Source organism: Zootoca vivipara, chromosome 7 (genome assembly GCF_965207765.1).
Source record: "Zootoca vivipara chromosome 7, rZooViv2.hap1.1, whole genome shotgun sequence".
Taxonomy (NCBI): Eukaryota; Metazoa; Chordata; class Lepidosauria; order Squamata; family Lacertidae; genus Zootoca; species Zootoca vivipara.
This window is the reverse complement of record NC_142590.1, coordinates 29,950,388-29,963,027: the sequence shown is the minus strand read 5'-3', so window position 1 is coordinate 29,963,027 and position 12,640 is coordinate 29,950,388. Positions and strand designations below refer to the sequence as shown.

At 42.4% G+C, this 12,640-nt stretch overlaps 2 protein-coding genes across 18 annotated transcripts in view; one reads left to right on the top strand and one right to left on the bottom strand.

Moving 5' to 3' along the window:
* USP33 (ubiquitin specific peptidase 33) overlaps positions 1 to 6,190 on the bottom strand; it is a 32,504-nt gene extending 26,314 nt beyond the window's left edge. For all 8 annotated transcript variants that reach the window (XM_035122529.3, XM_035122530.3, XM_035122531.3 and 5 more), the window contains exons 1-3: positions 6,011 to 6,190; positions 1,637 to 1,757; positions 832 to 885 (exon numbers count right to left, since the gene is read on the bottom strand). In XM_035122529.3, coding sequence (XP_034978420.1) covers positions 832 to 885; positions 1,637 to 1,717 — 135 coding nt within the window. In that variant the 5' untranslated portion in view covers positions 1,718 to 1,757; positions 6,011 to 6,190. The remainder of the gene's footprint in view (positions 1 to 831; positions 886 to 1,636; positions 1,758 to 6,010) is intronic.
* Positions 6,191 to 6,405: 215 nt separating this feature from the next.
* MIGA1 (mitoguardin 1) overlaps positions 6,406 to 12,640 on the top strand; it is a 41,745-nt gene continuing 35,510 nt past the window's right edge. Inside the window, exons 1-2 of one of the 10 annotated variants that reach the window (XM_088673222.1) lie at positions 6,406 to 6,668; positions 11,275 to 11,447. In XM_088673222.1, coding sequence (XP_088529348.1) covers positions 11,349 to 11,447 — 99 coding nt within the window. In that variant the 5' untranslated portion in view covers positions 6,406 to 6,668; positions 11,275 to 11,348. Of the gene's footprint in view, positions 6,669 to 9,533; positions 9,785 to 11,274; positions 11,448 to 12,640 lie in introns of those variants that run through there. The other 9 variants (XM_088673219.1, XM_088673218.1, XM_088673226.1 and 6 more) reach the window with 9 other exon arrangements.

Here is a 12,640-nt window from a genome sequence, read left to right as displayed (position 1 = left end):
GGGGCTCGGCGCAGGGCATGCTGCAGCTTCTGCCGGCTCCCGCACTATCTGAGCTCCACGCTTCCGGCAAGGACAGGCATCTTCCTTTTCCTGTTCCTTACAGAAGCGCCATCCGGACCTGCTCCCAGCACGGTATAGTGCCGGTACCCCAGCATCTCTTATTTTGGGGGGATGCCTTATATTTTATTGCCTTGAGAAAATCGTGCCATGGCTTATTTTTTAGGCACGTCTTAAAATGTGAGAAACACGGTAGTAGGTGAGCTTTTACCAAGAACATTTATTTATTTGTTAAGTGTTTGCCAGTTTTTTCACCTATCACTCCCACTTTGTCAGCCAACTGCATTCTCCAAAAAGGGATTTTATTTTAACAAACAGCATTTTTATTTAACAAAATGCAAAATATTATATACACTGTCCCTGCCAAAATTATCTTTGAAACATGTTTTTCTCAAAAGGGCATGCATGGAGGTTGTTTAGCATACTCGCTCAATTCTGGTATTTGGTGTGAACTGCAAGTTTAGGATAGAATTAAAATCCAACATGTGGTTCTGCGGCCAGAACACTGGACTTGAACTCACAATTGCCGAGTTCGAAGCACAGCCCAAATATAGTTTCAAAGGTGGCCTTTGTTAAGGGAACAACCTATAACTCACAAGGACACACTGTAGAAGACGCTTGAAGAATCCACAACACAAACACAGTTCCCACTACAATCCAGCCAAGCCTGGTGGCAGGTGAATACTGCTCTTACCATTGAATTATCAGTTTTAAACTTAAGGTTCCATGAAAACCTCTTTCTTGTTGCATATAATAAATGGAATTTCAGCTTACCTCTAAGCATGCCCAAAGATTTGGTCCTTTCACTTTACAGTCCTGGCAAGTGCCCTATTAAAAGCAAAGAGTCATGTGGTTAGTTAATAAAATTAGTCAGAGGAACAAAAGGGCAAAAAGCTCTATTCTCATATTAGAAAGACCAAATATCTGTTCATTACTTCAGAGAATCTGCAATTTTTATATGCTTACTCACACAAAAAATTCTGTTTCTACAAAATCAGTTGCTGTTCCACATCTTTGGTGCCACTGATACAGGTTATTCTCTAAGACCCCCTGCTCTATATCCATATAAAAAGGACTATAGAAAGCATGCTCAAAAGTAAACACAACTAAGTTAGTTGGGACCTAGCCACAGGAAAGTGTGTAGGACTACAATTAATAAATAGAATGTTTAAGCCTGTATTACATGTCTCCCAATCTTAAACTCTTTATCTGTTTGTTTTCTACCACAAAAAACTTTAATAAAATTAATTTTAAAAAAAACATTTTTAGCAACTGCTTCAAAATCCTATGCCCATTTAGGCACATAAATATATACCTAAACTCCTACCCAAATAGATTAATTTAAAAGGCTTCTTCCTGTGGTCATTCTTTTAATGATTATGCTAGCTACCCTGGGGTCCTTTTAGAGGAAGGCAGGATATAATAAAATCTTATTAATAAAACAAGCATGCTGCCTGTTGTAACACCTAGCACTAAAATGTATTGCACAAGTGATACTTTATTAATTGAAGACAAAGATCATTAATTCAAAAATAAGTCCATGTTAATCCATCAAGGAATGTACTCAACAGAAACTCACATGTGACTTGTGTATTAAGTCTTCTTTGGTTATTTCACCAACAGACTCCAAATGCGAACAGTCATTGCTTAGTGCTGACATTTTAACAGTGGTCTCTTCCAAATTCAGGTTGTATCTACATCTTGAGAGGGAAATAGTGATTGTACTGTGAGACATCTGTGCAACCGACAGCATGCAAAAAAGCTTTAGTAAAGGCGAAACCACATCGTTACAACTTATGCTAACATTAAAAAATGAATGTGAAATAACAAAACAAAATACAGTGGTACCTTGGTTTATGAACTTAATCCATTTCGGAAGTCCATTCTTAAACCAAAACCATTCTTAAACCAAGGTGCGCTTTCCCTAATGAGGCCTCCCGCCGCCGGTGCCCTTCCACCGTTCGGATTCCATTCTTAGACCAAGGTAAAGTTCTCAAACCACGACACTATTTCCTGTTTTATGGAGTTTGTAAACCAAAATCATTCTTAAACTGGAGTGTTCTTAAACTGAGGTACCACTGTATTGAGGGAAGTGGTACTGGTGGTGTCCAGATTACAGATAGGAAGGAACATACTTATAAGAACATAAGAAAAGCCTGCTGAATCAGGCCTGCTCTCACAGTGGCCAACCAGATGCTTATGGGAAGTCTGAAAGACCTGAGTATAGGTCCTATTTTAATTTACACTAAAACCAATAGGTGGTATCCAAGTTGTGCTCCTCCAATGAAGGGAGGCATCCAACAATGGAATGGGGAGGGAGGCAATTTTTGGTAATTCATCTTATCCCAAGCAACCTTTGGTGTGCACTGTCACAATCTAATCCAGAAACTCTCCTAACCCTCTGGATCAGATTGGGGGGATGGAAAAGGCAGAATCACTCAAAATTGCCTCTGCTGACAAATATATTCTGACAGTAGAGGGAAACCAACGGGATACAACCCAGTTCAATCCCTGCTTCCCTAAATAGACCAAAGGATTATTTCATACTTCCTGCTATATACCATGACATCTAATATAATTCTGAAAGACATGTTTAAATGATGCAAAGGCTGAGATTAAAAGTTCATTTGAAACAGGATGTCACATTGTGAGGGGTATCGTAAAAGGTGCTGAGTTAACCAGTGTATATTTAATAGATTAAAACATCCAAATGCCAAATAATCACAGAAGCTAGTTTTCAAAATCATTTGAGAAAACAGCAAATATGTGTTATTTCTTTAACAAAGGAAAAAATGGCGAAGGAGATTACATCCCAATCTAAATAATTTAGTGAGCAGAAAGATCAGGTATCAAAAGGAAATTTGACATCTTGCATCCTGAAAACCATAAGAGCTTTGCCCCCTCAAATTATTTGCTACTTACTAGAAATAAACTTTATTTAGACTGCTGTATGACAACCAATAATGTTACATGAAGCCTCCCAACAACTGTAATTTATTATTTTCATCATATAAACAGGATCTGCCCGGGATATAAACCAGAAGATATAGAGCATAAATTATTGTAGTTATGGTCGTGATGCATAATTTCTCTCTTCCAAGCTTACAATGATAAAGATCTATAATTTTTTGTACGTTTACAATGGGTTGCAAACATATACCCCTGACACAGAAACTATTATCAGTAATGGACTCTTTTACTTCATAATATTGTTGTTTCTGGATTATTCTTAATAATATTCTATGAAAGTGCCTTTGTCTCTTGGCAATTTCACAAACTCAGATATTCAACTCCTAATTACTATTAAAATGCTAACCATGTTTTATGTTTAACACCCAATAACCCAACTGTTGTTCTCTTGACATTTTTGGACAAACAGAATATATCATTTCATCTTTTCCAAATATATGTCCTCTTAATGAGAAAGAGAGCGAGCACATATGCATTCAGTTTTTTTGTGTATCATTTTCAGATTTAAAAAAGATATATTCATTGTATTCAGCAGAAAATCCAATTGCACAGTATGTTCAGAGGTATTTATAAGGGATGATTTCATTATCTCATATTAATATTCCTTTTGTTTTGCAAAACTGCAATTAAAAACTCAGAAGAAAAAACTAGGAAGCAGCAACTATAATTTATTTCCTTCTGAGGACATTTATCCAAGCTGATTTCTTCTTGCTCTCTTTCTCTAAAAAGAGCTCACTAATATAAAATAAACACAGAGTTTGCATTAAATTCTACAAATGCCTCAATAACAACATTTATTCCAAGTGCTTATGTACTGTACATAACATTAAGAGGAACCAGCAGTTTCTTAAATACAATCTGCTTCATGCTGTCAGAGTCCTCACATTACATCCTTTAAGAATATTTTAAAAAAGAATTGGCTGTCCCGCAGCATATTCTGCAGATTGATCTTTTTGCAGCAGAACTGCTGTCCCTGCACTACTGCAAACTGCAGTGGTTTGTCAACCATGCTTTCTCTCTATGATGCTCTGCAGCAAAGAATAGATGTCCCAATTATTTATTAAATGCAGTATCTGAACTGTAAGTTCAGGTACAGTATAATATATAAGAAAAAGTATCACTCCTTTCTCTTTTCCTCTCTTCTCCTCTCCTCTCCACCCCAACACAAACACACATTTTCTTAATGGCCCTTAAATAGTAATGCATAGCTGTCAAATTTTCCCTTTTCTCGTGAGGAAGCCTATTCCGCATAAGGGAATTTCCCTTTAAAAAAGGGAGAACTTGACAGCTATGGTAATGTCACATTTTTCCTAATTTGCCCCTTCTTCCAGATTACAATGTTCCCTAGGGCATAACAGCACATATTATGTCTAGACTGTCTAGCTTTATCAAAAGAGAACAGAAGCCTACATTTTGCTTTTGTTTTTAAGTTTTGATCCAACAAAGTACAGTATCTATTCTATTTTAAGGCACGTCAGCACTTTTGAGCTTCACAAATCAAACAGCAACATGATATCCCTTAAAAAGAAAGCTACAGGCATAGCTTTTATTCACTTTTCAAGGTGGGAGAAATACCTGGATGCTGATTAGTTTGGAAGTCACTTTCTGTGACCTGGAAGCCCATTTCTCCCTTACTACAGCTATACAGGGTTAGAGGGGTCTTTCATATAATTGGAGAATTGGAATGGACCCCAAGGGTCATCTAGTATAGGCATCCCCAAACTGCGGCCCTCCAGATGTTTTGGCCTACAACTCCCATGATCCCTAGCTAACAGGACCAGTGGTTGGGGAAGATGGGAACTGTAGTCCAAAACATCTGGAGGGCCGAAGTCTGGGGGTGCCTGATCTAGTACAACCCTCTGCAATACAGGAATCTCAACTTGAGCATCCATGACAGATGCCCACCCAAGCTCTGCTTAAAAACCTCCAAGAAAGGACGGTCCACCATCTCTTGTGGGAGTCTGTTCCACTGTCAAACAGGCTCTTGCTGTCAGAAAGTTCTTCCTGATGTTTAGTCAAAATCTCCTTTCATGTAACTTGAAGCCATTATTCAAGTCCTACCCTCGGGGAGCAGGAGAAAAACCTTTTCCATCTTCCGTGTGCTGGCCTTTTAGATATTTGAAGATGGCTATCAGACTTCCTCTCAGCCTCCTCTTTACCTGGCTAACATACCAAATTCCCTCCACTGTTCCTCATAAGGCTTGACTTCCACACCCTCGATCACCTTGTCTGCCCTCCTCTTGCACACATTCCAGCTTGTCAACATCCTTCTTAAATTGTGGCGCCCAGAACGGGACACAATATTCCTGACCGATACAGAGAGGGACTATGACTTCCCTGGATCAAGACACTATGCTTCTGTTGATACAGCCTAGGATAGCATTGGCATTTTTCCCCCTCGAAAGGACCCCTGTACATGTTCGGGCGCCATTCTTTCATTTTCACTTCTTTAAGATTCAAGACTTATTTAAGACCCAAGACCTGCTGGCACCTGGGGGGGAGGGATTCCAGGACCAATCCTTGGCTTACAGCTAAGGAGTGTTCAGGTGTGTGATGTTAATAAAAAAATCGAGACTACTGAAAGAAAGAAAGAAAGAAAGAAAGAAAGAAAGAAAGAAAGAAAGAAAGAAAGAAAGGGATCAACATCTCTCGAAAAAGGGACTTCAGCTCTCCACCACATCCAATAGGGGTGGAAGCATCGATAAACCCACGGAGGGGCCTCAGTCCTCAAGACTGCAATCTCAAGACTGCAACCCTATACGCTTTTACGTCAGGTGTAATAAACCCCACTCAACCGAATGGGGTTTACTTCTTCAGGAAGGTTAAAAGACCTGGTTCTTCCGCGAAAGCAGCCCCGGCGGATGGATACCTCCTTCCAGCTTCCAAGCCAACTTGCGAGGCCGCTTTCCTCGCATCCCAACGCCCATTCCCGCCCTCCCGCTTCATTTTAACGGCCGCTGCGCCCTCGCCCTTTTCTCCTCACCTGTCTCCCACACGGCCAACCTCGCCAAGAGATGGAGGTCCAAGAGAGGCAGGCGCCACCGCCGCCTTCCGCTTTTTTACGCCTCTCTCTCTGGGCCGCAGCCTTCCGCACCGCTCCAAGCCGGGCTGTCACTCGCAATGGGCCCCGTACCAAGATGGCAGCGCTCGCTTTCACTTGTGTGGAGAGATGGCTGAGAGGAGGAGGAGAAAAAGGAGGAGCGATGTTGCCCTAAACAAACAGGGCGGCGGTCGACTCACCTTCTTATACGCGTGCGCGCCTTCAAGAGTACGTTGTTCGTTAGAGGTGGGTGGGGAAATAGGGACCATAGATATAAGAAGGGAGGGGAAAGGGAAGAGTGGGTTTCTGCGGGGGAAGTGGGCGTTCCGAACTGGTTTGGCCTTTTGAATGTTGTGGACTGGAGAAAGTTCGAATTGGGCTTGAAGCCTGAGGGGTGGCGAAAACACGTGGTTCTGTTTAGGCGAAGATTGCTTAGCGGCGCGTATGGGCTTGTGGGGAAGGTGCGTCCTGGTTTCTTCGTGTTTTTTTCTTCCCTTTGACCTCGGAAAGATGTTGCAGCCCGTTTTCCTTCTCAGCAAACTAATGAACCATAGACGTAAAAAATACTAATGCTGATTCCCACACCGCACACACAAAATAGGTATGTGGGTGCTAAATGCCTGGGCTTAGTGAATGTTAGAATTTTATTAAGTTAACTTTAGAGGTGCTAGAACCGGGAAATAGCGTGACTTATGTGTGTTTAAGATAATTTATGTGTGCATTTGACCTGTGTGCTAGACACTTCTAATCATTTAATTAGCATGTATGAAAGCTAATTATGCTGGGCAAATTTCTGGGCAAATTGTTTATTAGATACTTCTTAATCCTAGGAAATCAACATGAGTTGAAAGGTAATGGAGTCATCCTAATTTCCTCTGCTGTGATAGCCAGTGTTAAAAAAGGCAGAGGCAAGGAAAGCTTAAAAGGAACAGTGCGATGCAAGCAGACAGAAGTGAGTTATGGGTTAGAGCAGTGTTTCCCAACGTTGTGCCTCCAGATGTTTTTGGACTACAACTCCCATCATCCCTAGCTAGCAAGACCAGTGGTCAGGAATGATGGGAATTGTAGTCCGAAAACATCTGGAGGAACAAGGTTGGGAAACACTGGGTTAGAGAGCACAGCTTCTTGCTGTTGGGCTGCAAGGATGCAGTCCAGAGAGGAACAGAAACCTCATGGGAAGGGATTAACATTGCATCTTGCAAATCCGTAACATTCTTTGGTTTCAAATAAACAAAAGGTGCCTTTTGCAAGCCACTCTCTTGAGAACTGGACGGTTGGAAGGGACCCCTGAGGGTCCTCTAGAGTCTAGACCAGGGGTCCCCAGACTTACCGGGCTTCGGGCCGGTGCCCGCCGCGCCGACCGCGCGGCGGGCCGGAGAGCAGGGGAATGCGCGTGCAGCGGGCCGGAGGGCGGGGGAGTGCGCGCCCGTGCGCACACGCACACGGTCGGGGAAAAATCGCCGAAAATTGCTTGTGCGCATGCATATGGGCCTCCCCCGACCCGGAAGTGCATCGGAAATGACCTCTTCTGGGTCGGGAGAGGCCCATACGCATGCGCACAAAGGATTTTCGGCGATTTTTTGCCGATTTTGAAGATCGCCGCCGCGCCGCGCGCCGTAAGAGCGGGCGGCGGGGGTCGTCGCAGGCCGGATTGGGAGGCTAATTGGGCCGCATCCGGCCCGGGGCCATAGTCTGGGGACCCCTGGTCTAGACCAACCCCCTCCAGTGCAGGAATCACAGCACAAGCATCTCTCACAAAACAAGTTTGTTCCATCTTCCCTGTGAACAACCCTTCAGATACAACAGAACCATTCACAGAGTTGGAAGGGCACCACCAGGGTCATCTAGTCCAACCCCCTGCAATGCAGGAATCTTTTGCCCAACATGGGGCTTGAAACCACAACCCTGAGATTAAGAGTCTCATGCTTTACTGACTGAGGTTTGTTTATGTTTCCTGTTTTCTTTTCCCAAGCAGAGATAAAGTGTAAGCGTGGTGTCAGCTCCCTAAAAAAGGTCAACAACTCTGGGAAACCTTGGGGTTCCCCCCCCCTAAAAAAAGGTCGACAACTATGGGAAAGGGATCTTTGCACCACTGAGCCGGATATGCTTAAGACGGCCCTGTAGGAAGGAATGCTGTGGACTCCTCCATGTAGGATTTAGGTTGCATATGTGTAAATAAACAATATAAAGACACCACTGTGTCCTCTGTGCCTCATTGTTCCAAAGGACCCTGGTTTGCGCGCTTGGTACCCCTGGAATCTCGCACTGCTCAGAGATTGAGGTGGTGTATAACAATATTTAAAAGTGCACAGCAGCTGCATGCATGTCGATGGATGGAGAGTGTGAGGCTCTAGCCCAGGCATCCCCAAACTTCGGCCCTCCAGATGTTTTGGACTACAATTCCCATCTTCCCTGACCACTGGTCCTGTTAGCTAGGGATCATGGGAGTTGTAGGCCAAAACATCTGGATGGCCGCAGTTTGGGGATGCCTGCTCTAGCCCATTTGGGCAGGGGGGAAGTCATAAGGCAGTAATTCCAAATTGATTTTCCACATTGAACTGTGTTGGGCTTACCTCTGAGTAGACACATATAGGATTTAAATGAATTGCCCTTTTTCTGTAAGCAGGATGTTTATTTTTTTGCTAGAAATTAAAACCAGCCTTTATTTTCACAGCTTTTTAAATCCCGAAGAGTGACAAAAAAAAGCCAACTGCTCCTAGGAGATAATGGAGAAATCTAGAAGTTTATAATTGCAGTATTTTGACAGCAGCAAGTCTCTTGCCACCCAGTAAATTTTCATGTGTAAAAATAATAATAGAATGATTTTTAAACTGTTGCAGCTTGGGAGAGTGGCTTATGACAGGCCTGCCATGTGGTCCAGTCTTATTAATACTGCAGGTTGGAAAGAACACTTGTAACCTCCGTATCGTCATCTCCAATTTCAGATGGGGTGGATGGATCAGAAGTTAATAGATTCTCACAGTAACACTTTTATAAAGGTGTTCGTAATGGTGACCTATAGATGCCATTTCGTTAATGGCAAAATTGGCAAATTAATCGGTCCTTAAAAAGCTAGAAATTCTATATCCTTGCCTTGCCTGCAATTGGCTATGTCGCTCACTCAGGTCTTATGTATACCGGTGCTTAAACATTGCAGTGTTCAATGTGGTTTATGCCCCAACTAAGCTTGCATGAAATCATAGCCTTAGAGAGTGATGGCAGCACGCCCTGTTTGCAAATGAATGGAAGCACAATGCGCCAGCAGCTCCCGCAAAGCACGCGGCGAAAATAAACCTGCTAAGATTCTCCCCTCCCTGCCTTACTCAACTCAATGGTGACGCATTGGCTCTTAACACCCTAATGGAGAGGGAACCCCCCCCCCCAAATATGATCCGGAAGTATGGGGAGGCACACGTTACTCTACAATTTCCTCTCTATGATCTCTCTCAAACCCCACCCCCGCCCCACTTTTGGGCAGCAGGAATCGCAGCTGGTGCAAAGGAGGAACCGGGTTGCTTCGCGCTTGGTGTTTGCGGTGCAGCCCCGAGAAGCCGCCAGGTTTGGTTTCGGTTCCTTTTTCGTTATTGTTCCGTGGAGGCGGTTTATTTGGTCATCCAGGGTGAGAAGAAGAGCTGCTTCCAACCCATCCTAGCAGGTGGGGAGGCCGTGACCCTCTTGCCCGAGCCCCACCCTTGCAAGTGCTCAAGGAAAAACGGGGTTGGTCTTGTGGTCTTGTAGCAAAGAACTTATATATAATATAGTAAAGAATCAGGGTGCAATAAGAGGCAGCCATGGGGTGGTATGGTATTGTGGGGATTAGGGACGCCCAAATGGGCCTGTGAAGGTTTTGGATAACATGCAGAGTAGGACATTATAACAGGATAGTTCAGTCGCAGGATCCTTTAGAAGCCATTCTGTGATATATTACTGCAATATATTACTCTCCTGTTCTCTACAAACATTGTCATGTCATCTGCTTCCCCCTGCCCTTGCAGTTATGAAAGCTAGATGTGGAAAAAATATTCAATTGGGTTTTAAATACTAATTGTAATGTTAAGAACTATGTCTCTCTCCCCCCTTCCCCCTCTTAATGGCAATACATGTTAAAATAACAATAATTAGAAATCCAAAGTAACCGATTAAAATCTGTCTTGGCTCAGTACCATAAATAGCACCTCCTATCAGATATGAGTTAAGGGAAATTCCCCTGTCATCCATTCAAAGAATTATTATGTGGTTCGATTATACCTACCACTTTAAAACATTTCCCCACTTTTTTGTTTTTCTGCACAGAAACATTTACTCTTATTCATCTTTGTATTTTTTGTGTGTATGTGTAAGCTTGTTAAAAACCTTTGTGTGGAGATAAGCTACTTTGCAGGCTTTTTCAAAATCTGTTGCACGGTTTTATTTTTTTAAGTGCTCCAAATATCTCTAGTTAACTCACAGGTCAGCCAAATGGCAATTATAATTCTTAGGAGTAATCTTTCTGTTTTGCTGTGTTGTGCTTTGCATGTTTTCAAAGACAAACAAAAAAGAATAACACACTGGAAAACTCCATAGCTTTCTCAGTACTGTACAGTACTCAGTACTGCAGAGCACTTACTCATTAGCACTGCAATCTTATTCACATCTTACTGAGTTGAATAGACTTTACTTTTAGGTAAGTGTTTATAAAGGTAAAGGGGCCCCTGACCATTAGGTCCAATCGCGAACGACTCTGGGTTTGCGGTGCTCATCTCGCTTTATTGGCCAAGGAAGCCGGCGTACAGCTTCCGTGTCATGTGGCCAGCATGACTAAGCTGCTTCTGGCAAAACCAGAGCAGCGCATGGAAACGCCGTTTACCTTCCGGCCAGAGCGGTGCCTATTTATCTACTTGCACTTTGATGTGCTTTCGAACTGCTAGGTTGGCAGGAGCAGGGACCGAGCAATGGGAGCTCACCCCGTCATGGGGATTTGAACCGCCGACCTTCTGATCAGCAAGTTCTAGTAAGGCCCACTGAATTTGATGGCACAGTTAGGATATTGCTGTTAGTATTTACACTAAAATGGAAGGGTGTCCTCCACAACATTCACTGTTCCTCTGCAAACTATATTTGCTGTTTGTACCATTGGAACTCTGGATGGAAGGGAGGATGTTTGAAACCACAGAGTTAACTTCACAAAGCATGAGGTGTATAGACCAATATCTGTCTCTCATTGGCAGCCTATATCCAACATCGCCTGCAAGTAATGTTTTGACTTAGGGTCCCTCAATGATGCTGTGGGAAAGAAGGAGCCATGTCAGAAGACGCTGCTAGTGAGACACGTTTATCTTTGAAGACAGCAGCTATAAGAGTATTTGATCTTCCTCTTTCCTGGTATTCTTTTCTAACCCAGGTAATCCTTGCATCTCTTTAGTGCTTTTTGAAGCTAACATCTAACAGTGTTTTATATAATGTGCTTTTATGCAATATGTATTTGGTTAAGATGGTTTATGTAAAATTATTGTTGAATGTAACATTAAAAAAATATTGTTGTGGATTCCAGTAGACTTCATTCTGTTACATGTACTGGACTGCAGAGGCTCCTCTGAAGCCTTTGCAGTGCCATACATCTCAATTGTTAGAATGATTACAACCAGTACTGCCTATCTTGTTTTTTCTGTTTTGAGTCGAAGTACATTATTTGATGTATTGTGTAGCCAGTTTCTAATTATTTTCTGCCTTTCAGTGTAAAGTTTTTTATTGAGCTCACTGATATCAATAAAGAATAAACAATAAACCCTTAAGAGTAATATGGGTAGTATACAGCTAAGTCATATTCAGAGCAGACCTGTTGAAATCACAGAAGTTAGCGGCAACTAATTTTAATTGCTTGATTTCAGCAGGTCTGCTTGTAGTACAATTTAGTCAGATATCACCCTTTGTTTGGCAGTTTTAATAATTATAAAATAGAGACTACCTCTTAAGAATATATTGCTAATAACCACACCCTATGTGTATGTTTTCTTGCTAATGCAAGTCACAGAAGGCTTTAGACAGTATTTTGTTTTTTAAGATTTCTACAAATTTAATCATGTTGCTGTCAGTTTTGTCCTAATTTACAAGATGAGCATTTACAGAGGGTTGATACTTCCAATATTTAGCATGATCTGCAGAATCAGGAAGACAGAATAATCTAGATCAGGCTTTTACTGTGGGTGGTGGTGGATAGGACATACATCTGTTTCTAAAGCAGGGAAGGGTGGGGCCCCAACTGCCAATAACATTGCTGCACCATAAGAGGGGGTGGAGTGGTGAAAATCCACAGAACAGAAATAGACAGTGTTGGACTGAATTCTGTTACATTGATGTCAATGTGCTCCACTCCAGAAGAGGAAATTTGTCTCAATGACAAAAAAAAACCTCTGCTAGTTCCATCAACTAGGAAAAAACCTGAATGTATAATGTATCTCTGTCGGGGCCCCAATATGAACAGAGAGCCTGAAAGTTTGAATATTGAGAAACACATATTAGGAATGTGATCCAGAGGGTCATTTTGTGCAGATAGAACTTGTATATAATGCAAGCATAGTGACATTTGTCCGGTAA